This window comes from Nomascus leucogenys, chromosome 20 (genome assembly GCF_006542625.1).
Source record: "Nomascus leucogenys isolate Asia chromosome 20, Asia_NLE_v1, whole genome shotgun sequence".
Classification (NCBI taxonomy): Eukaryota; Metazoa; Chordata; class Mammalia; order Primates; family Hylobatidae; genus Nomascus; species Nomascus leucogenys.
Genome location: NC_044400.1, coordinates 926,364 through 947,462, shown reverse-complemented (window position 1 = coordinate 947,462; position 21,099 = coordinate 926,364). Strand labels below are relative to the sequence as shown.

The 21,099-nt window shown below is 62.6% G+C and overlaps 1 protein-coding gene across 2 annotated transcripts in view; it reads left to right on the top strand.

The window, feature by feature from the left end:
* ADAP1 (ArfGAP with dual PH domains 1) overlaps positions 1 to 20,299 on the top strand; it is a 54,789-nt gene extending 34,490 nt beyond the window's left edge. Inside the window, exons 5-11 of one of the 2 annotated variants that reach the window (XM_030801049.1) lie at positions 12,483 to 12,595; positions 13,387 to 13,533; positions 17,556 to 17,639; positions 18,001 to 18,063; positions 18,668 to 18,739; positions 18,931 to 19,159; positions 19,243 to 20,299. In XM_030801049.1, coding sequence (XP_030656909.1) covers positions 12,483 to 12,595; positions 13,387 to 13,533; positions 17,556 to 17,639; positions 18,001 to 18,063; positions 18,668 to 18,739; positions 18,931 to 19,159; positions 19,243 to 19,271 — 737 coding nt within the window. In that variant the 3' untranslated portion in view covers positions 19,272 to 20,299. The remainder of the gene's footprint in view (positions 1 to 12,482; positions 12,596 to 13,386; positions 13,534 to 17,555; positions 17,640 to 18,000; positions 18,064 to 18,667; positions 18,740 to 18,930; positions 19,160 to 19,242) is intronic. The other variant, XM_030801050.1, reaches the window with a different exon arrangement.
* The last annotated feature ends 800 nt before the right edge of the window (positions 20,300 to 21,099 follow it).

Below are 21,099 nucleotides of genomic sequence, written 5' to 3'. Positions count from 1 at the left end.
ATGCCTGTGGTTCCAGCACTTTGGGAGGCTGAGGCAGGCGGATCCCTTGCAGTCAGCAGTTTGAGACCAGCCTGGCCAACACGGTGAAACCTCGTCTCTACTAAAAATGCAAAAATGAGCTGTGCGTGGTGGGTGCATGCCTGTAATCCCAGCACTTTATGGAGGTCAAGGCAGGCAGATCACCTGATCTCAAGAGTTCAAGACCAGCCTGAGCAACGTGGCGAAACCCCGTGTTGCTCATTCTTTGGACTCTACCAAAAAATGCAAAATTAGCTGGGCGTAGCTGGTGCACATCTGTGGTTCCAGCTGCTTGGGAGACTGAGGTGGGAGGATCTCTTGAGCCTGGGAGGCAGAGGCTGCAGTGGGCCAAGTTTGCACCACTATACTCCAGCCTGAACGTCAGAGCGAGAGTATGTCTGTAAAAAGAAAAAAGATGAATCGTATTTGTGAATCTCACCCCAAGAATAAAAGAGCACCTTGGGAGGCTGAGGCTGGCGGATGGATCACTTGAGACCAGGAGTTTGAGACCAATCTGGTCAACGTGGCAAACTGTTTCTACTAAAAAATACAAAAATTAGCCGGGTGTGGTGGCAGGTGCCTGTAATCCCAGCTGCTCAGCAGGCTGATGCAGGAGAATCGCTTGAACCTGGAAGGCGGAGGTTGCAGTGAGCTGAGATTGCGCCTCTGCACTCCAGCCTGGGCGACAGAGCAAAACTCTGTCTCAAAATATGTCAAAGAGAGGCAGCCCTGAAATGGCTGAACACAGTCCTGGCATTGTAGGTGGGTTCATGGAGAAGCCCCTAAACCCCAATGCTCCAACCCCTCCTGGCCCTCCCTGGTAGAGCTGGCACTGCGCCCCCCTCCCGTGCACCTCCCTGGGTTCTGTCAGGATCATGGATTTTCTCCCAGGAGTGGCACGGGGTGAGCAGGGGTGACCGGTGGGAGGCTGCCCCAGGCCTGAGCAAGGCACCTCCCGAGGTCAGGCTGGGGTCTCATGCAGCAGCCCTGTCAGCTCTGCCCTCCTCCAGGGTGGCTCCTGCCCCCCCCAACCCCCACTTGGCACACAGCCGGCCTGTGCAGGCATTGATTCAATTACTGTCCACCCAGACAGCAATTTCCTCCTCTCCTAAGAATCCCTGTGTGTGTGAGGGAGCAAGAAAGGATCAGGGGATGAACACGCAGGTACCTAGGCCTGCTCAGCGCCCAGTACACCCCTTGCTCCACTCCTGCCTGAAACCCACAAAGAATCACCCCAGAGCCCCTCTGTTTCCCTTGGCAGAAACATCTTAGTAATTTGTAGCAAGGTGGCATGTGACCTCATTTCAGAGGCAGGCGTGGGCTGGGCTGGCATGACCACGGGACTGAGTTTTGTGTCTGTTTTTGTATCAGAACCCTCTGGTTGTAAAGGATGGAAAATCCAACTTGGTGTGAGCAAAACTGGAAATGGATTGGCTGGAATAACAGTGCTGGCTTCAGGCACGGCTTGATCTAGGGGTTTAGTCGGTGTTGTTGGGACCTGGTTTCAGCACCTCCACCTTCTAGTTCTGCGTCTCTGGGTTGGCACCAACCCTCCTGGTGGCCACCTACTTCGGCGAGTTTGGGTTTTACATCCCTGCTCTCCCAGGCTGCCGGGAAAGGTCAGCTGTGGCTCACAGAAGTGTTGGGAAAAGTCCCTGTCTCATCAGCTCTGACCCGTCGGGCCCGGGATGTGACTTGGGAGACGTGGTGCCCTAGGTGGCATGCCTGCCTCTGGCCCCTGGAGTGGCCCTTCTGGGGAAGATGGGGTCTGGGTTCCAGAAGTGGGGGTGCATGCAGGTGGCAGACAGCGTCTGGTGGGCAGTGGGCACGGGTTCTGCAGGCAGGTGGCAGACAGCGTCTCATGGGCAGTGGGCGTGGCTTCTGCAGGCGGGTGGCAGACAGTGTCTCATGGGCAGTGGGTGCGGGTTCTGGGTTCTGCAGGCGGGTGGCATCATCTCGTGGGCAGTGGGCACGGGTTCTGCAGGCGGGTGGCAGACAGCGTCTTGTTGGCAGTGGGCGTGGGTTCTGCAGGCGGGTGGCAGTTGGGCAGTGGGCGCGGGTTCTGGGTTCTGCAGGCGTATTTGGGTGTCACTGGGCTTAGGGCCAGGAGGTGGTGACAGCCCTGGTGACCCAAGACGCCTCCCGCCCCAGGCCCAAGGCTGCCCCACGCCCAAGGCTGCCCCACTGGAATCCCGCTCCCCGCCTTTGCTGTTGTCTGAGATGTTCCCTTGAGAGGATTTGAGATGAGCTAAAGCCTCCTGTGTGACCCTCAGGCAGGGGTCGGAGGGAGGGAGAGGCCTCCCAGCAGGGTCGAGTCGGTGCAGAGGTTTTCAGGCACACGCTGGCTCACAGGGTCAGAGCCCGAGGCCTTGGCCTTGCCTGCCGGCCTCATACCAGGCCCGGTGGGGCGGCCACGTCCATGTCCACAGCGCCAGGCTCATGATCTGCCTGTGGAGACCAGGCCCCGTGGGCTGCGCCCTCTGTTCTCTCCCCTGGACAGGTGTGAGGATGGTGGGGAGGTGCACAGTGTGCAGGTGGCACGGGTGAGGTGCACAGGTGTGAGTGCAGGGCTGGCCCTTTGTGAAGGTGCCGTGAGTGCCGTGGCCAGGCGTTACCTGGCAGCAGTGTGGCAGCGTCTTGCGGAGGGCACGGGGTCGTAGACTGCGGCTGCTCCAGAGTGTGGCTGCTGTCTCGCTAAGCACAGGAACGCTCAGGTGAGGCTGGAGAGCTCAGAGGAGGGCCATGGAGGTGGGACCGGGGCCAAGGGGGTAAAGCTGCAGGGAGGGCATGGGGAGCCCGAGCCGAGGGGAAGGCTTCCGTCCCTCCAGAGTGGCTGCTGCCTGTGGCTCCCTCAGAGCCTGCTCAGGGTCCCGTGCATTGCTTTTGGAGGCTGCAGGCAGTCCTGGGAGCTGAGGCCTGAGGCTGTAGCTGGGAGTGCTGGGGCCCCTCCTGTCCCACCAGGTCTGCTTTCCACTGCAGGGTCATTGAGGTTGAAGGTGCTGTCTGGACGTGCCCTCCCTGGAAGAGAAACTTTCTCACACCGGAAGGGGGGCGTAGGAGACTTCCAGACCTTTCCTTGGCCTCCTCCCTCCCAGGCAGGTGGGCGACCTTCAGTGCTGGCCTTGTCTCCAGAGGTCTCGTTACCTCTGAGCACCAGCTCCCCAGGCCTCTGGGGACTCCTGTTGAGTGGATAAGACCCCAGGCCCTCACCTCTGCTCCCACTAAAGGTCTGGGGGCTGCAGCCACTGGCAGCATGGAGGCCTTTAACCCAGCATTCCTATTCCGTCCTGTTTTTTTTGTTTTTGGTTTTTTTTTGAGACGGAGTCTAGCTCTGTTGCCCAGGCTGGAGTGCAGTGGTGCAATCTCAGCTCACTGCAAGCTCCACCTCCTGGGTTCAAGTGATTCTCCTACCTCATCCTCCTGTGTAGCTGGGATTGCAGGTGTGCACCACCACGCCCAGCTAATTTTTCTATATTTTTTTTAATAGAGATGGGGTTTCACCATGTTGGCCAGGCTGGTCTCGAACTCCTGACCTCGTGATCTGCCTGCCTTGGCCTCCCAAAGTGCTGGAATTGCAGGCGTGAGCCACCACGCCCGGCCCCATCTTGTTTAAGTTTGTTGCTACTGAGAATGCTACCACTGCCTCCTCCTCACTTGCCTTTCCCACCCTTCCCCACAGGGCCCTGAAAGTCATAGGAACAGAATCCCAGGTGTCTGCAGGCCCTGGGGGCGTGGGTCTATCCCTGCCTCCGCCAAGGCCTTTGCCCAGCCACCCTTGGGCCACGGCACCTTCCAGGTTGCACAGGAGGCACCAGGCACGCCAGCCAGAGGGCCTTGGGCCCCAGAGTCCCGGCTGCAGGGAGGCTGCTGGGATCCCAGGGACCCAGAGGTGCCTGAGCTGTATGGCCCTGTGCTCAGGTCCCACTGACAGCCACCTGCTCAGGGCAGGGCTCACCCCTCCTTGAAGCCTCCCCTCTACCCTGCCCTTGCAGCCTGGTCCGTAGGCACGAAGGCCTGGCCACTTCAGACGGTCAAGTGCCTGGGGACCAGCAGGCAGTGACTGTCTGTGCTCCAGACTGCTGTCTCTGGGTGCTGCACAGGGTGGGGTTCCAGGGCCCTGTGAGACGCCCTGCCTGTCTCCTTGTGTGTTCAGGGGCTCCAGGGCACCTCTGCCACAGACCTAGCTGCCCGCTGCTATTTGGAACCCCAGGTCCTGCCCGTTGCTGGGTGGATGAGGGAGCAGGTGTCCATCTGGTGCTCAGGGTTAGACCTCAGGGACCCCCCGAACCTCCCCACGGCCCCCACCCTGAGGCCGTGTCTGGGTGGGTGCAGCAGCAGGAGAGGGCATGTCCTGTCTGGGGCGCCCCGCAGCCAGAGCCCCCTGCACAGGGCCCCAGGGCCAGTTGGCAGTTCCCAGGCCTCCCCAACTCCTTGCAGAGTGCACTGGGGATTCCCGGCAGCACTTCCTGCCCTGCTCCCTGGGTTTGCCACAAGAGCACTTTCTCACGGCAGCGGCGACACCTCACGACCACAGGGAAATACAGAAGTCCCTGCGGCAGGGCCCAGGAGGAAGGGGAAGCTCGGGGCTTGGGAAGGGCCTGCCACACCCCAACCGCATGTTGGCCAGGTGAGGCCTGGGCCAGGCGGCTCCCACTCTGCACAGAGGAGTGGCTGCAGGTCTGCCCCGGAATGAGCCAGAACCAGGAACTCCCAGAGGCTGCGCTACGCCCGGTGCCCACAGCCTGCACCTTGGCTGTGGGTGGAAACGGTCGGGTTGTTCTCACAGGGCGGGGGCCCCAGGTGTCCTGTGTGTGGACCATGCCACCCAGGGTCCACGGCTGAGGAAGCGGGAGCCCCGCTCCATCCCTCTGTTAGGGCACCCAAAAGGAAGGATCACCACCGGGCTTTTCTGAAGGAGTTTTTCTTGTTTGTTTTTCCTGCTTTGTTGGCCAGGCTGCAGTGCAATGGTGCAGTGTCAGCTCACCGCAACGTCCACCTCCCAGGTTCCCGCCATTCTCCTGCCTCAGCCTCCTGAGTAGCTGGGACTACAGGCGCCCCCCACCAGGCCCGGCTAATTTTTATATCTTTAGTAGAGTAGGATTTCATCACGTTGGTCAGGATGGTCTGGAACTCCTGACCTCAGGTGACCCGCCTGCCTCGGCCTCCCAAAGTGCTGAGATTATAGGCATGAGCCACTACACCTGGCCTCTGAAGGACCTTTTAATGGCTAAAGCTGGAGTAATTTGAGCAACAAAAGGAAGATGGTATAAGAGGATTATAACCGAGGGAGCAAGGTACACGCCCCCAAGTCCAGAGACATATACATAAAGAATGGAATAAGTGAAGAGAAAGGGGAGGGCCGGGCGCGGTGGCTCACGCCTGTAATCCCAGCACTTGGGGAGGCCGAGGCGGGTAGATCACAAGGTCAGGAGATCGAGACCATCCTGGCTAACACGGTGAAACCCCATCTCTACTAAAAATACAAAAAAATTAGCCGGGCCTGGTGGCAGGCACCTGTAGTCCCAGCTGCTGGGGAGGCTGAGGCAGGAGAATGGCGTGAAGCTGGGAGGCGGAGCTTGCAGTGAGCTGAGATCGCACCACTGCTCTCCAGCCTGGGTGACATAGCAAGACTCTGTCTCAAACAAAAAAAAAGGCCAGCAGCCGTTGCACATGAATTCCAGTTAATACAAAAGAAGGCCAGGCGCTGGGGCTCACGCCTGTCATTGCAGCACTTTGGGAGGCCGAGGTGGGAGGATTGCTTGAGCCAGGAGTTCAAGACCAGCCTGGGCAACATGGGGAGACTCCGTCTCAAGAAAAAGTTTAATAATTAGCTGGGCATGGAGGCACCTGTGGTCCCAGCTACTCGGGAGACTGAGGTGGGAGGATGGTCTGAGCCCAGGAGGTCAAGATTGCAGTCAGCTGTGATGGCACCACTGCCCTCCAGCCACAGAGAGAGACCTTGTCTTAAAATATATATAAACAGGCCAGGCGTGGTAGCTCCAGCTACTCAGGAGGCTGAGACAGGAGAATCGCTTGAACCTGGGAAGTGGAGGTTGCAGTGAGCCGAGATCTCGCCATTGCGCTCCAAGCTGGGCGACAGCGAGACTCCGTATCAAAATAAAATAAATGCAAGAGAAGTGAGGGAAGCAGAAACACCCCGAGGTGCACCCTGCAGTAATCCGTGGCAGGGAAGCCCCTCTGTGGCCACTGTGTCTCCCCAAGATGCTCTTTGACGACCAAGGACCAGGGGGAGAAACCCTTGGTGTCAGTGCATAGCGGAAGCGTGCGCCGCTGTGGCCCCAGGTGAACCTCAACCCACTGAACCAGCAAGGCTCCCCCACCCTCTGCGCCGCCTCCCTCAGCCAAGGTCGTGGCGTGGGGACGCGCCGCACCCCTCCCCCAGATGTGGGGGTTTATCCTTGTGTCTGAGCCAGCCTTGCCCCCCTGCCTGCCCCTGGGGGTGACCCTGGTGACAGCTGCTCCCACCCCGCGCTGGCCCCGCCTTGGGCCGCAGCCTCAATGGCAGCTTTCACAGGGGCCTGGACAATGCCTCATGTTGTCCTGAGGGCCAGGCCCTGGCCTCGCTGAGACGTGGGGCTTCCTGTTCTAGGCTCCGGACCCCGTGCTCCTGTCGGAGCTTCTGTGGTTCCCCCTGTGGTTCAGGACGGCCCCTCCTGATGGTGCCAGGCAGGGATGGGCCGACCGTTGCCCTAAATGTCACAGGGCAGACAGAGCCCAGGAGGGGGCTGGGGCTGTGCACGAGGTCTGGGGCCTCGGTTTCCCTGTCCATATAGTGGGGACGATGGTGTGCGGTACGAGGGCGCTACTGGGATCATCACCAGCCGTTCCTTGCAGGCAGTGCGAGGCCTTAGGTGGCCTATGAGGGGACAGGTGTTTGGGGCCTGGCCAGAGGTGGTAGGGCTGCCCTATTGCCCCTGCCTGGGTGGGTGTCAGCTCCTGGCCCTCCGCGGGACCCCTAACCTCTTCCTGGCCCTCCGCGGGACTCCTGCCCCCTTCCTGGCCCTCCGCGGGACTCCTGCCCCCTTCCTGGCCCTCCGCGGGACTCCTGCCCCCTTCCTGGCCCTCCGCGGGACTCCTGCCCCTTCCTGGCCCTCCGCGGGACTCCTGCCCCTTCCTGGCCCTCCGCGGACTCCTGCCCCCTTCCTGGCCCTCCGCGGGACTCCTGCCCCCTTCCTGGCCCTCCGCGGGACTCCTGCCCCTTCCTGGCCCTCCGCGGGACTCCTGCCCCCTTCCTGGCCCTCCGCGGGACTCCTGCCCCCTTCCTGGCCCCCCCCCCCCCTCCTGCCCTCCGCGGGACTCCTGCCCCCTTCCTGGCCCTCCGCGGGACTCCTGCCCCCTTCCTGGCCCTCTGCGGGACTCCTGCCCCCATGTTTGTCTTATAGGAGTCAGGGTTCACTGTTCTTGGGCACTGGGGCCCCTGTGTGGGGGCCTCAGGGTTTGGGGCTTGGGAAGGGGGTACCCTGGGGCTAACCTGGCCCTGAGGGCGGACCCTCCTGCAGCCTGGGCAGCCTGGCGGGGATGGGGGCATCTACACGTCACTCTGGGCAGGAAGGTGCTATGGAAACTGTGAACCCGTGTGTGAGTGGGGGAGTCTCTCCAGGCCTGTCGGGGGCTAGGCCCCGTGCTGGGGGCTGTATGAGAACAGGAACAGTGTGAGAGCTGACCCCAGGGGCCCTCACCCCCGCTCTGGCCTCACCCCTGGGAGCAGGGGAGCCTGCCTGTCCTGGCTGTTTGGAGAGAGAGCCCCACGCAGGGCGAAGCTGGGACCTGGAGCCCTCCACAGGATATGGCCGCTGGTTCTCAGCCTCTGCCGGCCCCAGACGCACCAACCTGGAGAAGGTGCATTAATGGGTCGGAGAGCTTGGGTGGACGGGCCGGGCAGGGAGAGACGGAGCCCTGTGCAGGCTCACGGAGGAGGCCTTCGACTCTAAGGCCTTGCCCAGCAAGGAGACACTGCTCTGCCATGAGCTCTGGTGTTCACCTCCTGGGGGAGGGCAGGAGCCACTAGGACCCAAAGGCCAGAAGCCAGGTCCAGGCCCTTCACAGGGACGGCCGGGGTGCAGTGATCAGGGCCTTGGCCCCGTTCTCAGAGGCCACCCATCCATGGTGCACCCCTCCCTGTGGAAGGCCAGAGGCGCCATGAGATACGGGGACCCAGTTCTCACCCCAGAGGGCCCACCACCCTGTGAGCTGTCACTCAGAGCAGGGCCACGTGCTTCCCTGCCCCAGTTTACGAGATAATTAGCATATAAATCACATACGTGAGGTGTGATTTACATCTACTTTGCATATCCTATTTAGAGTACAGTTCTAGCTCTGACAAATCCAAGACCCAGCAGTCTCGGGCCAGGTGTGGGGCTCAGGCTGCAACCCCAGCACGGTGGGAGGAGAGGCAGGAGGGTCACTTGAGGTCAGAAGTTCGAGACCAGCCTGGGCAACGCAGTGTGCTCCCATCTCTACAAAAAAAATACAAAACTTAGCCGGGTGTGGTGGCATGCATCTGTGGTTCCAGCTACTTGGGAGGCCAAGGCTGGAGGATCACTTGAGCCTGGAAGGTCAAGGCTGCAGTGAGCTGTGATAGCACCCCTGCACTCCAACCTGGGTGGGGGGGAAAAAAAAAAAAAGACTGAGCCTCGTAAACGGGTGTGGGCTTTATGTGAAGGCTGTTCCTGTTTCCTCGGATTTCACTTCTCTCTGAGGCATGTGATGTGCACACTTCACTGTGGTGGAAGAAACAGCCTGGCTGCTTTCCAGGGACTGGGCACCTTACGTCCCCACGGGCAGCGTGGAAGGGCCGGCGTCCCCGCCCACAGTCGGGCGCCTGTGTGTGTGTGTGCGCGCGCATTGGTTTGGTTTTGCCGTTCTTGTGGGTCCTGGAGATGCTGAGAATCTTTCCTGCTCTTAGCCATGCAGTGGGCGGAAGGGCTCCTCAGAGGCGTCTGAGCAGGACATGGGGTGTGGACTGAACCCAGCTCCCCACAGGTGGGACAAGACCTGGCACACAGTGGGACGGGCACCCAGTAGGGCCTGGTGTGCAGTGGGACCCCCCCACCCCACACAATAGGACCCAGCACACAGTGGGACCAGCTCACAGTAGGGCCTGGCACACAGTAGGTGTTTGATAAATGCTGGTTGAGTCCTCTGGTCTCTGCCCCAGGACTCACGAGTCCTTTAGGAGAAAATGGCCATTTCTGGCCGCAGCGCACCCGACTGTCCAGGATGCTGCCGTGTGAGGGGCTGCTCTGTGGGGGAGAAGCCCCGTCTCACTGGCTGTTGCTGGCGCCGACGGGGCTGCAGACCCCTGAGGTCCTGGCCCTCCCCAGCGAGGCCAAGGGGCTGGCCAGGCATGGGGCGAGCAGAGGCTCAGCCTGAGGTCTGGACTGGGCGTGGGGCGAGTCCGGGATCGTGGCCAGAGCCGTCCTGAAATACACTCCTGCACTGTCATTGCCCCTGGAATGCGGCGTCCTGGCGCCTGCTGTCGGGAGGACCGGGGTTCCCCCTGGCGTCTGGACCCCGAGAACGCTGGAGCTGCCGCGCGCGCGCAGAGGGGCAGTGGCCTCCCCGGACCCCGCGGCCTGCGCGCTTCCCAGAGCACTGCTGCCACCTGCTGGGCGCGGCGGGCATGGCGGGCATGGCAGGCGCGCGTCCCCACCCTGTGGCCTCCCGAGCCCGGTTGCTGGAAGGGGCCCCCGCTGTGTCCTGGGCAGGGGTCTGTGGAGCCAACACACTGGACCCAGCCAGCTCCAGCCCCCGTGGGTGAGGTGGCCCGAACTTGTCTGCATCGGTGACACGGACACGCACACCTTGGAGGCTCCCCAGGGTGCACACAAGGCTGTGAGCGGCAGGCCGGGGAGTGCCGCTGGGCCTGCTGCTGCGATGCCGCCCTGGGCACTTCTTGGAGTCCACCCTCAGCCACCAAGCGCCGCGTCCAGAGAGGTCCTGATGCCGGAGGCAGAGCTGTGCCTGGGCAGGGGCTCGCTGAGTCAACAGGCGTTCTGAGCAGCCCTGTTTGGGCCTGAGGGACACTGGTGGCCTCGCTCTCACAGCGAGAAGCAGGAGAAGGGGGTTTTTCCATGGGAAGGGGGTTCCTGGCTGCTGCTGTGCGCACGGGGCTGGGGCACCAGCCTTGCACAGGCTTGGGAGGAAGGGAGCTCCAGGCAGTGTGGGGAGCAGGCCCCGCCTGGCACCATCCAAGACAGCCCAGGGCCCCCCTCCCCGATGGCGCCAGCTGTCCCCTCCCCGACTCTAGGCGTTTTATGGCATCTCAGCAGAGAAAATAGCCCCTGGTCTCTGTCTCTGGTGTCGGGATGGGGCCGGGGAGGGGACGCCGGGGAGCAGGGGACTTGATGGTCAGGGCTGACGGGCGGTGTCTGGAATCTGAGCTGGCTGAGGCTCTGTCTGGCCTGTTGGCTGCTGCAGGGGGCTGTTTAGCTCTACCTGGAGCCTGCAGCCCCCTCGCGTCCCTATAGCACAGGCCAGCAGCCCCCGCCCTCAGATGAGCCCTCGAGGGGCTCCCAGGCCACGTGCTCTCTGAAGTCACTGAGGGGTCACTGCGGGGTCACGGACAGGCGCACGAGCGCTCAGACGGTCCCACGACCCTGGGAGGGGCCCACGGACACTCGGCAGACGGCCCCGTGACCCCGGGAGAGGTAGCGCCCACTGAGGACGCCCGCGACCCTGGCCACAGAGCTGCTGCCGATGGCGGGACCTGCACGCGACCCGAGGCCTGGCAGACGGAGCCCAGGACACAGATGCTGCCAGCCATGTGCTGTCGGGGCGGGAGAGCCAGGGCCATAGAAGAACCTGCATCTGAGTCCGTAGGAGAAAGGACAGGCAACGATGGGAACCACGGACAGGGAGCGGAAGTGGGAGCGGGGCCTGGGGGGATGGGAACGCCCCTCTGGCTGCACGTGGGTCACTGACCACAGCTCAGTGACGTGAAGCCACACGCGTTTATTCTCCCACAGCTCTGGCAGTCAGAGCTCTAGGATGGTCCCATGGGCTTGAGGCTCGGGGTGGGCAGAGCTGGTTCTGGGCTCAGGGCGGGTCCTCTGGCCTCTCCCCGGCGCTCCTGGGCTCTGGGGCCCCCTCCGGCCTCGCTTTCCACAGCCACGTCCCCTTCCCTCCTGTCCTCGTGTCTCTGCCTCCCTCCCCTGTGATCATCTGCCACAGCAACGTACTAACCACACGTGCATGGTGTGTTCTGCCATAGAAGGTGGCGTGTCCAGGTGCTCAGGCTCCCGGGGGGGATGTCTGGGCCACTGTTCTGTGTCTGTGTGGTGTGCGTGAGGCCACACGTGGAGATGAGGGCTTGGGCTGGGATCCCCTCAGATGAGCTTTCCTGAGAAAAGAGGCGATGGCACCACCTGGACCTGGCAGCTGCGGACGGCTGAGGGAGGCGGTGGGGTGGGGGGGAGGCCAGCCTGGTCCTCCCGGGCAGCATGAGGTTGGACCCAGCCCTGCCTCTGCCCATGGAGGCTCTGGCCATGCCCACCCAGGGTAGGGAGGGTCCTTGGGGGCCAGTAAAGGATAGCTGGTTGGAGTCCCACTCGTCCAGGCCCTCCTCGGGCTGGCTTGGGCCAGAGTTGCAGCCACCAGCCCTGGTCCACTGTCATATCCCCTCACCAACCATCCACCATCATCATCTGGCTTATGTCCCCCCGTGTCCCCTCTCCCCCCGTGTCCCCTCTCCCCCGTGTCCCCTCTCCCCCGTGTCCCCTCCCCCCGTGTCCCCTCTCCCCCCGTGTCCCCTCTCCCCCTGTCCCTCTCCCCTGTCCATCTCCCCCATGTCCTCTCCCCTGTCCCCCCTTCCCCTGTCCCCCCTTCCCGTCCCCCTTCCCCTGTCCCCCCCTTCCCCTGTCCCCCCCTTCCCCTGTCCCCCCTTTCCCCTGTCCCCCCTTTCCCCTGTCCCCCCTTTCCCCTGTCCCCCCTTTCCCCTGTCCCCCCTTTCCCCTGTCCCCCTTTCCCCTGTCCCCCCCTTTCCCCTGTCCCCCCTTTCCCCTGTCCCCCCCTTTCCCCTGTCCCCCCCTTTCCCCTGTCCATCTCCCTATCTCCTCCGTGTTCCCTCTCCCCCGTCCGTCTTCCCCCGTGTCCCCTCTCCCCCATCTCCCCCCCTCCCCCATCTCCCCCGTGTTCCCTCACCCCCGGGTCCCCTCACCCCCGGGTCCCCTCACCCCCGGGTCCCGTCTTCCCCCATGTCCCCTCTCCCACTGTCTTCTCTCCCCCATGTCCCCTCTCCCCCATGTCCCCTCTCCCCTATGTCCCCTCTCCCGTCTGTCTCCCTGTCTCCCCTATGTCCCCTCTCCCCCATCCACCGTCACCCCTCGTGTCCCCTCTCCCCCATCCACCGTCACCCCTCGTGTTCCCTCTCCCCCATCCACCGTCACCCCTCGTGTCCCCTCTCCCCATCCACCGTCACCCCTCATGTCCCCTCTCCTCCACAGGGTACCGTGAGGGCTTTCTCTGGAAGCGTGGCCGGGACAACGGGCAGTTTTTAAGCCGGAAGTTCGTGCTGACAGAACGAGAGGGTGCCCTGAAGTATTTCAACAGAAATGATGTGAGCCAGACACAGGGGTGGGATGGGGGCCTGTCCCCGGGTCAGCATCCTGGTCTCCCACACTGGGGCCTGTGGTGGCCGCGTCCATCCTCAGCTGCCCTCCCTGCTGCCCCCTGCCCCGATGGGGACACTCCAGGAGAACCGGCCTGTGATGGGCTATGAGCCTCTGTGTGCCGGCCCCCGAGTCTCCCAGGGTGGGGCAGCTGAGGCTTTCCAGGAGCCTGGGTGGCCAGGCAGGGCCCCCTGAACTCAGGCCCAGCCGTGGGAGGGGGAGAACCTAGTCACTGGGCCCCTCTGGAGCCAGCCAGGACCCCAGAAAGCCCCCAGCTTTCCTGGAGGTACCCTGGGGAGACTGGCCCGGGACAGGACAAACACATCGGCAAGAACAGCGGGGTCTCCACAAGGTGGCCCCGGGGCTGTGGGCTGATGGTCAGAAGCACCCGCCTGAGCCGTGTCAGGCACTGGCTGGAGGTGGGCTGGTGGCTGGTGGCTGGGGTCTGCCCCCGTGGGAGCTGCTGTGCCGTGTGGGGCCCGGGGCTGCCCCTGGGGAGGGAGGCGCAGTGTCTGATGTCAAATGCCACCTGCACAGTGTCGTTGAGTCCCCATCACCCCTGGGAGTGAGGTGCTGTTACTTTCTGCTTACAGACTGGGAAGCCTCAGAGAGGTTAAGTAACTTGCCCAAAGCCACACAGCACAGCAGGTGTGCCACCAGCACCCACAGGGCCCACCCTTCCTGCTCCCTCGAGCTTGGACGGCAGCCCGTGAGGTGCTCAGACCCCACCCCTTCCCAGGCCAAGGAGCCCAAGGCCGTGATGAAGATCGAGCACCTGAACGCCACCTTCCAGCCGGCCAAGATCGGCCACCCTCACGGCCTGCAGGTCACCTACCTGAAGGACAACAGCACACGCAACATCTTCATCTACCACGAGGACGGGAAGGTGGGCGCTGGCGGGCACTCGGGCCTGGGTGGCGCAGGAGGGCGGGCACTTGGGCTGGGTGCTTAGTGTGGGAAGGTGGGTGCTTGGACGGTATGGGAGGGTAAGCACTTGGGCTGGGCAGTGTGGGAGGGCGGGCACTCAGCCTGGTGCCGTGGAAGGGTAGGCACTTGAGCTAGGCGGCATGAGAAGGCGGGAACTCGGGCTGGGCAGCGTGGGAAGGTGGGTGCTTGGATGTGTGGGAGGACGGGCACCGAGTGGGCAGCATGGGAAGACAGGTGCAGGAAGGCAGGTTCCCGGGGCCGGGCTGCCCAGGAACTGGATCACCACGCTGTCTCTGGGGCCACCCAGCTTGGCCCCGTCAGTGCGGGCTGCCAGCTTGGGCTAGAGGATCCACCACCTGCATAGTGCCCAGAGGGGGCCTTGGGGGGAACTGGGTTCCTACGGGGAGGAGAAGGGGACAGCAGCTGGCTCTGGGGCTGGTTTGGGCAGTGTTCCTTTGGCTGCCCTTGGTGTGGCGGCGGGGAGGGCGGGTGCACCCCGCATCTCTGGAGGGCTTGGTGGGGGGAACCCAGGTGAAACTCCCACAAAAGCTTTTGTCTTTGGGCCAGGCTGCAGGGGCCCAGCGGTGGGCCCAGCCTCTTTGTTGCTTAGGTTCTCATTTCTACTTTTATCACACATCTGTGTGCACACGGTCTAAAGCGATAAATCGTTCCTCAGTCTTGAGAAACATAAGTTTGAGGCCCCTCCTAACCCCCGTTGGGAATTTGTCCCCATATCCAAAAATAACCTGCCGGTGTCGCTGCAGATTTACCCACTTTAGGCACCATCTGACAACTTCCCACGTGGAAGTAGAGGTTCCAGCTCTTTCCATCCCCTCCCACGTGCCCGTGCCCGTCCCCTGCCCGCCGTGCTCTGCTGGCATCTGCCCCTGGGGTTGTTAGGGGGCCGACGTCGGGTGCAGCCCCTGGCCTCAAAGCATGCTGTGATCACTTTTCCCACAGCAAGCGGCTGTGTTCCTTGCCGCAGTTGACCGTGTGCTGCCGCAGACCCTCCGCAGACTGTTGTCTCTGGAGGCAGTCGGGCACCAGGAACCCGCGACTCCCACGGCCTGGAGATCTCGCTCCTGCAGCCTCATCTCGTTCCCGGGTGGAGCCCTGCTGCCCGGGTCCCACGTCTTTTTGGTTTACTTACTCCTCTTGGTAGAAGTGATGTGCCTGGAAGGAAAGCGGTCACCTGGCACCTTGGAATGTGGCACCTTGGACTGGGGCCAGATATAGAATTCTAGGTTGGAGTTAATTTTCCTGCTAATTCTGAAGGCTTTGCACCACAGATTCCTCCCTCCCAGTACGTCTGTCCTAGGGTTTTGAAATTCTCCGATGCCGTGTGTGTGTTGGCAAGGTTCCCTCGTCTTTTGCCGTGCTGGGTACAGGCCCAGGGCGGCCCTTCCAGTACAGTCACTGGTTTCCATGAGGTCAGGGATTGCTTTCTTATCTAATAATTTCCTCCCTCTACTTTTCCTGTTCTCATTTTCTGAAACTCCTGTTATTGAGATATTGGCGCTCTTAAACTGGTTCATTTTTCTTCTACTTTCTGGGAAATTTCTTCAGCTTTTTCTCCAACACTGTATTGAGGGTTTTGTTTCTGCTTTCATGCATTTACTTTTTCAGAGAGCCTTTGGTTCTTGGAGTATTTATTTTTCTTTTTATTTTTTATTTATTTATCTTTTTGAGATTGAGTCTTGCTGTGTTGCCCAGGCTGGAGTGCAATGGTACGATCTCAGCTCACTGCAACCTCTGCCTCTGGGTTCAAGTGATTTTCCTGCCTCAGCCTCCCAACCTCCCAAGTAGCTGGGACTATAGGCGCGCACCACCACGCCCAGGCATTTTTTTTTTTTTTTTTCCTTTTTGAGGCAGCGTTTCGCTCGTCGCCCAGGCTGGAGTGCAATGGTGCAATCTCGGCTCACTGCAACCTTTGCCTTCCTGGTTCAAGTGACTCTCCTGCCTCAGCCTCCCGAGTAGCTGGGATTACAGGCATGCGCCACCACACCTGGCTAATTTTGTTTTTTTAGTAGAGACGGGGTGTCTCCATGTTGGTCAGGCTGGTCTCGAACTCCCGACCTCAGGTAATCCGTCTGCCTCAGCCTCCCAAAGTGCTGGGATTACAGGTGTGAGCCACCGCGCCCAGCTGCAATTTTTGTTTTAGTAGAGACCGGGTTTCACCATGTTGGTCAGGCTGGTGTCCAACTCCTGACCTCAAGTGATCCACCCGCCTCTGCCTCCCAAAGCGCTAGGATTACAGGAGTGAGCCACCGCGCCTAGCTGAGTATTCCTTTTTGAAACGCTGTTTTTGGTTCGTGATTGTGGTATCTTATTAACGTTAATTTTTGAAGCTTTCTTATCCCTGAAAAATGTTTGTCTTCTGCGTTGCTGCCCGTGTGATCTGCTGTGTTCCCTGGGAGAAATCTTTCCCAGGTATCCTGGAATCTGGGCAGGTCGGATCCTCCAAAGATAATTCCCCCCGCCCAGGGCAGACGCTTGGCCCCCAGCTGTGGGAGCTGAGGGAGTTTCCGCTACGGCCTGCAGGGTCACAGAGCTCCAGTCAGGAGTGCACCAGGCATGCCTCGTCTGCCCGGAGCCCCAGAGTCGGCTCCATCTCCTGCTGGGGGAAAAGGGGCGATTTTCCAACCAGTTCTCCTGCTTAGAGCCCCCTCCATGTGAATTCCCAAGGCCTTTGGGGCAGTGTGGTGTGGACGGGTTCAGCTTCCTCTACGAGGAGGGAGGGCGCGGCCAATGAGGTGGGGCGGGCCAGAGGAACGGGGGTGGGAGGGGGAAGGAGTGGAGGCGGGGCCTCGGGCTGGTTGGGTGGTGTGGGCGTGGCTAGTGGGCGTGGCCTACGAGGAAGGGTCACAGGAGGAAAGCAGCAGGGCTGGAGGCCTATGAGGGGCAGTCGGGGTGGGTAGGGATTTGCTGGGTGTGGGGCCACTGGAAGAGGGCAGGGCAATCCCACTGCTGCGGGAGGAGCCTGGGGCCGTACCATCCTCCAGCTGGTGCTGGGCCAGGTGCCCGCTGGAGAAGCTGTGACTGGATTGGTCCAGTGCTGGGTGCTTTGCCTGCGGGACAAAACTCAAGGCCAAAGGGGCTGGGGAGAAGCCTGAGGAGGGATGGGGCTCCCTGGCCCTTCCTGGCCCTTCCTGGCCAGGAGACGGTGCAGCCAAGAGTGGAGATGGGCACCTTCCCAGAGGTCACCAGCTCCAGGCTGTAGGCTGAACAGGAGGCCCAGGGCCCAGGGCCCAGGGCCCAGGTTATAAGGTCATGGGGCCAAGGGTCTGGGCAGACCCCAGGAGGGGTACTGGGTCTGGGGGCAAGGGACAGCCAGGCTGAAGTCTAGACCCAAAGGGCACCCGATGTGGGGCTGGGTGCCAGGCCTGGGCTTATGGGCCCTCTGTTCCAGGGTGCTGGCCCACCCCACGCTCTCCAGAGGACCAGGACGGCTCCCTGGAGAGCAGTTCTGCCCTCTGCCCACTCTCGGTAGGGGCCACAGCTCCAAGGGCGTTCATAAACAGATGAGCCTCCCTTCTCCCACCACCCCAAGACTTGCATGAGCTACAAAATAAGGATCTTCATAAAAATAACACCATCCGAAAGGAAGGCAGGTTGGCCCAGGCCCCAGGCCCCAGGCCCCAGCAGCACCAGGGCCACAGAGTGAGTTTGGATGGCAGCCCCCGACCCTGCCCTGCCCAGCCCTTCAGCCCTTCAGCCCTTCAGCCCTTCAGCCCTTCAGCCCTTCAGCCCTTCTCAGGACTTCGCTGGGGGAGGCTGCACCTGCCCTCCCGCAGAGGGGCAGCCCCTGTGTAGCAGCCCCGGCCTCAGCGTGGTCCCAGGGGCCAGGCCTGCGGCAGGACTGCCGGGAGCTGAGGTGCTGGGGAAGAGGAAGGGGCTGGGCTCTGGGGGAAGTGGCCCCTCTGTGGAGACCCTAGCCCTGCAGCCTCCTCAGCACAAGCCTGTGCCCGCCTTTGCCCCCAGGAGATTGTGGACTGGTTCAATGCACTCCGAGCTGCCCGCTTCCACTACCTGCAGGTGGCATTCCCAGGGGCCAGCGACGCAGATGTGAGTGGCGGCCCTGCGGTCAGCTCCAGGGTGGACAGGGGTGGTGGGGTTGGGGGTGGACGGAGCCCTCGTGCCCTGAGTCTGGGATGACGTTGAGGGTGGGCCGGGGACTGGCCAATGGCTCACCCTGAAGTGCCTACAGCCTTCCTGCCTCACTCTAGAACTTCGGCTCAGCTAAAGGGGAAAGGGGCAGGGAAGGGGTGGCAAGCAGAGGCAGCAACATGGATCCTGCAGAGGCTGAGCAGGGCCTGGGCCCTGTCCGGGGCGCCTGGGGTGAGGGGAGCACGGAGGGGCACAGCCAGGGAGGGGCTCGGCCTGAGCTGCACTTCTGAGGCCCCCCGCCCGGTGTGTCCTGCCCCAGCTGGTGCCAAAGCTCTCCAGGAACTACCTGAAGGAAGGCTACATGGAGAAGACGGGGCCCAAGGTGCGTGTGCCGCCCGTGCGGCCTGGGGTGCGCCATGGTGGGTCTCCGACTGAAGTGAAGCGGGCCTTCCCAGCTGCCGCCTGTGTTTTAAACTGGTGTCTGGTGGGTCCTCACGGCCCCTTGTCTGTGCCTGGCTGGGGTCCCCGCAGACCCGGGCCACTGTCCTAGGCTTTGGTTAGACCCTCCCCGCCCACTCAGTCCGACCCTCCCCGCCCGCTCAGTCCGACCAGCTTCCTCACCCACGGGACTCTGCACCCGCGCGGCCAGGGGCCCACATCTTGCCACTGCCTGAGGCATGATACGGGAGACACAAACCCCGGGAGTCTTAGTGGTCCCAGAGAAGTGCAGGTGTGAGGGCTCGTGAGTGAGGCCTGGACCCCCATCTGGGGCCAGGGAGGGCTGGGGGACCTGGAGGAGCAAGAGGGAGGTGCCATGTGGAGACTGGAGTACCGGCGTGTGCGGAGGCCTCGTGTGGCGTGGCCAGCGGCAGGCATGAGTGGAGGTCACTGGCCCGGGCCCTGCCCTCAGAGGTGTGCTGTGGTCAGCTGGATGCAAGGGCCTGCCTTGGCCGACCTGCCAGTCACGGGCCTTCTCTGACCCACAGCAAACGGAAGGCTTCCGGAAGCGCTGGTTCACCATGGATGACCGCAGGCTCATGTACTTCAAAGACCCCCTGGTAAGGAGGAGCTGTGGCCCTGGCCAGCATGGGAGGGCAGCTCACTGGCTGGGGCTGCCAGATGCGTGACAGGAGGGTGGGTGCCTCCAGAGTCCTGGCCTGTGTGAAGCAGGGCTGGAAGGGACATGGCTCTGAGTGAAGCGCGGCTGGAAGGGACATGGCCCTGCCTCCAGTGTGGTCCCCACCCACAGGATGCCTTCGCCCGAGGGGAAGTCTTCATTGGCAGCAAGGAGAGTGGCTACACGGTACTGCATGGGTTCCCACCGTCCACCCAGGGCCACCACTGGCCACATGGCATCACCATTGTCACGCCTGACCGCAAGTTTCTGTTTGCCTGTGAGACGGAGTCCGACCAGAGGGAGTGGGTGGCGGCCTTCCAGAAGGCGGTGGACAGGCCCATGCTACCCCAGGAGTACGCAGGTGAGGGGGGCGGGCAACCGGCGGCCTGGAAGGGCTCCCAGCTCCCTGCGGCTCTGACAGCACTGGACCCTGTTCCGTTGCAGTGGAGGCGCACTTCAAGCATAAACCTTAGCGAGTGCGGCCGGAGGCCCACGGACACTGGACTCACTGTGGCTGGACAGAGGGGACCCGTGGATGGGGGGCTCCAGCGTCCTGAGGCTACCTGGCCCCACCTGCTCCTCAGGGCAGCCCAGCGCGGCCAGGTAGGGCCCAAGCCTCAGCTTCCAGGATGCTTCTCTGGAACCTCAAGGCAGGCAGCCCAGGCCCTGGGCCTGACCTCTAACCCCGTCATGCTGCTGCTGACCACACCCAGCCAACCTGCCCCTCCCTGACCCGGGGCCCCCTTTTCTCCACGGCCCAGTCTGGCTCCGGAGCTCAGACACAGCCCCCAGGAGCCGCCCACCACGGCTGAGGGAACTTCCAGGCCTCGGCACCGAGCCCTGCTTGGGGCCAGCACGGTGGGCAGCTGCCGGCCGCTGGGGACTGGGCCCTGCTCGCATGCTGCCCCGCCCTCCCCCCACCTCCGCGACTATTTATTGAGCGCCTGTTGTGTGTCACGGGGCCATGGGGGCCGTGGGGTGTTTGGGTGGATTATCCACGTAGGTCCCGGCCCCTGCCTGGGCTGGAGTTGCCACAGCCTGTGCCCCTGGTCCTCACCTGGAGGGGCCACCGGGCTGCCGTCCCACCACACATGGCCTCTGTGCCCAGCACGGTGCTCACCGACAGTGGTGTTTGAACCCTTGGGGACGATGGCCTGGGCCGCACTGAGGTCACCAGAGACAGGAGTGGCCCTGGGGGCCCTGGGCACTGTCACGCTTGCTGCTGGAGGCCCAGCCGTGTATTTATTTCTCACCTATCTCCTTCCTGCCAAGGCGGGCCGGGCTCCAGGGCTCCGGGGCTCCTCCTGTGTGGGGCATACAAGTGGGGGAGGCGTCTGCAGGTCACCTGGGGGGTCCAGCCCTCTCCCAGCCTTGCCTGGCTGAGCTGTGTTCCAGGGGAGCCCTGGACAAGCCCTCATAGGCAGGAAGGGGGTTTCTGAGGCCGGGCATCCGCTGCCCCGTGTCGTATCCTGGAATAAAGTGTGGCTCTGGCATGGTTCCAGCTGTGTGTCCGAGGATGGAGTGGGGAGGAGGTTGGGCTGGGAACACGTGGCCCTGCCTCCCTGGCTTCAAGAGAATCTGTCTGCTCCCAGGGACCTGACAAGGCCCTCGCTCCCTGAGGTTTGGAGGGAGGACACGGTGTCTAAGCTGGTCACAGCGCCATGCTCCTTGTACACGGGAGACGGTCCCCACCTGAGGTGCTCCCCAGCACCCCTTCCCCAGGTGCCTCCATCTGAGGCCTGCCAGGCAGTTCCTGGGCAGAGCCTACAGCCTGAAAGACAAGCCCAGCTCAGCATGAAGGAGTGTGGGGGATGCATCCCGGGTCGGGGGTCCCCTGTGCCTGCCAGCGCCCCCCACCCCCCAAATGCTGGCCCCTCAGCCCTCACAACATGCTGAATCCCACTTCTCCCATGAGGACCTGGGGCCCTAGGGCAGGGTAGAGGTCTCCCAACCCCAGCCCAGGGGTCCCCAAGGCAGCTGTGCTGGTGATGAGGACATGGAGGGTGGCTGTGCTGGTGATGAGGACGTGGGCGAGGTACCCCCACTTGGAGCTGAAACCCCAGGCAAGTGCCCCGCAACCTCACCAGGCGCCACGGTCCTAACCTGAGGTGAGAGGACTGGGCCTGGGTCAGGGAGAGCCCTGGGCTGTGCTGGACACACCCCTGGGGGAATCCAGCGGTGCCCACAGCCCTCCCCGTGGCGTGGAAGTGTGGGCACATGCTCTGTGTGAGTGCCTGTCCCCGAGTGTGCACGTGTCCATGTGTGCGCTGAGGACACTGATGACTCACATTTTAAAAACCA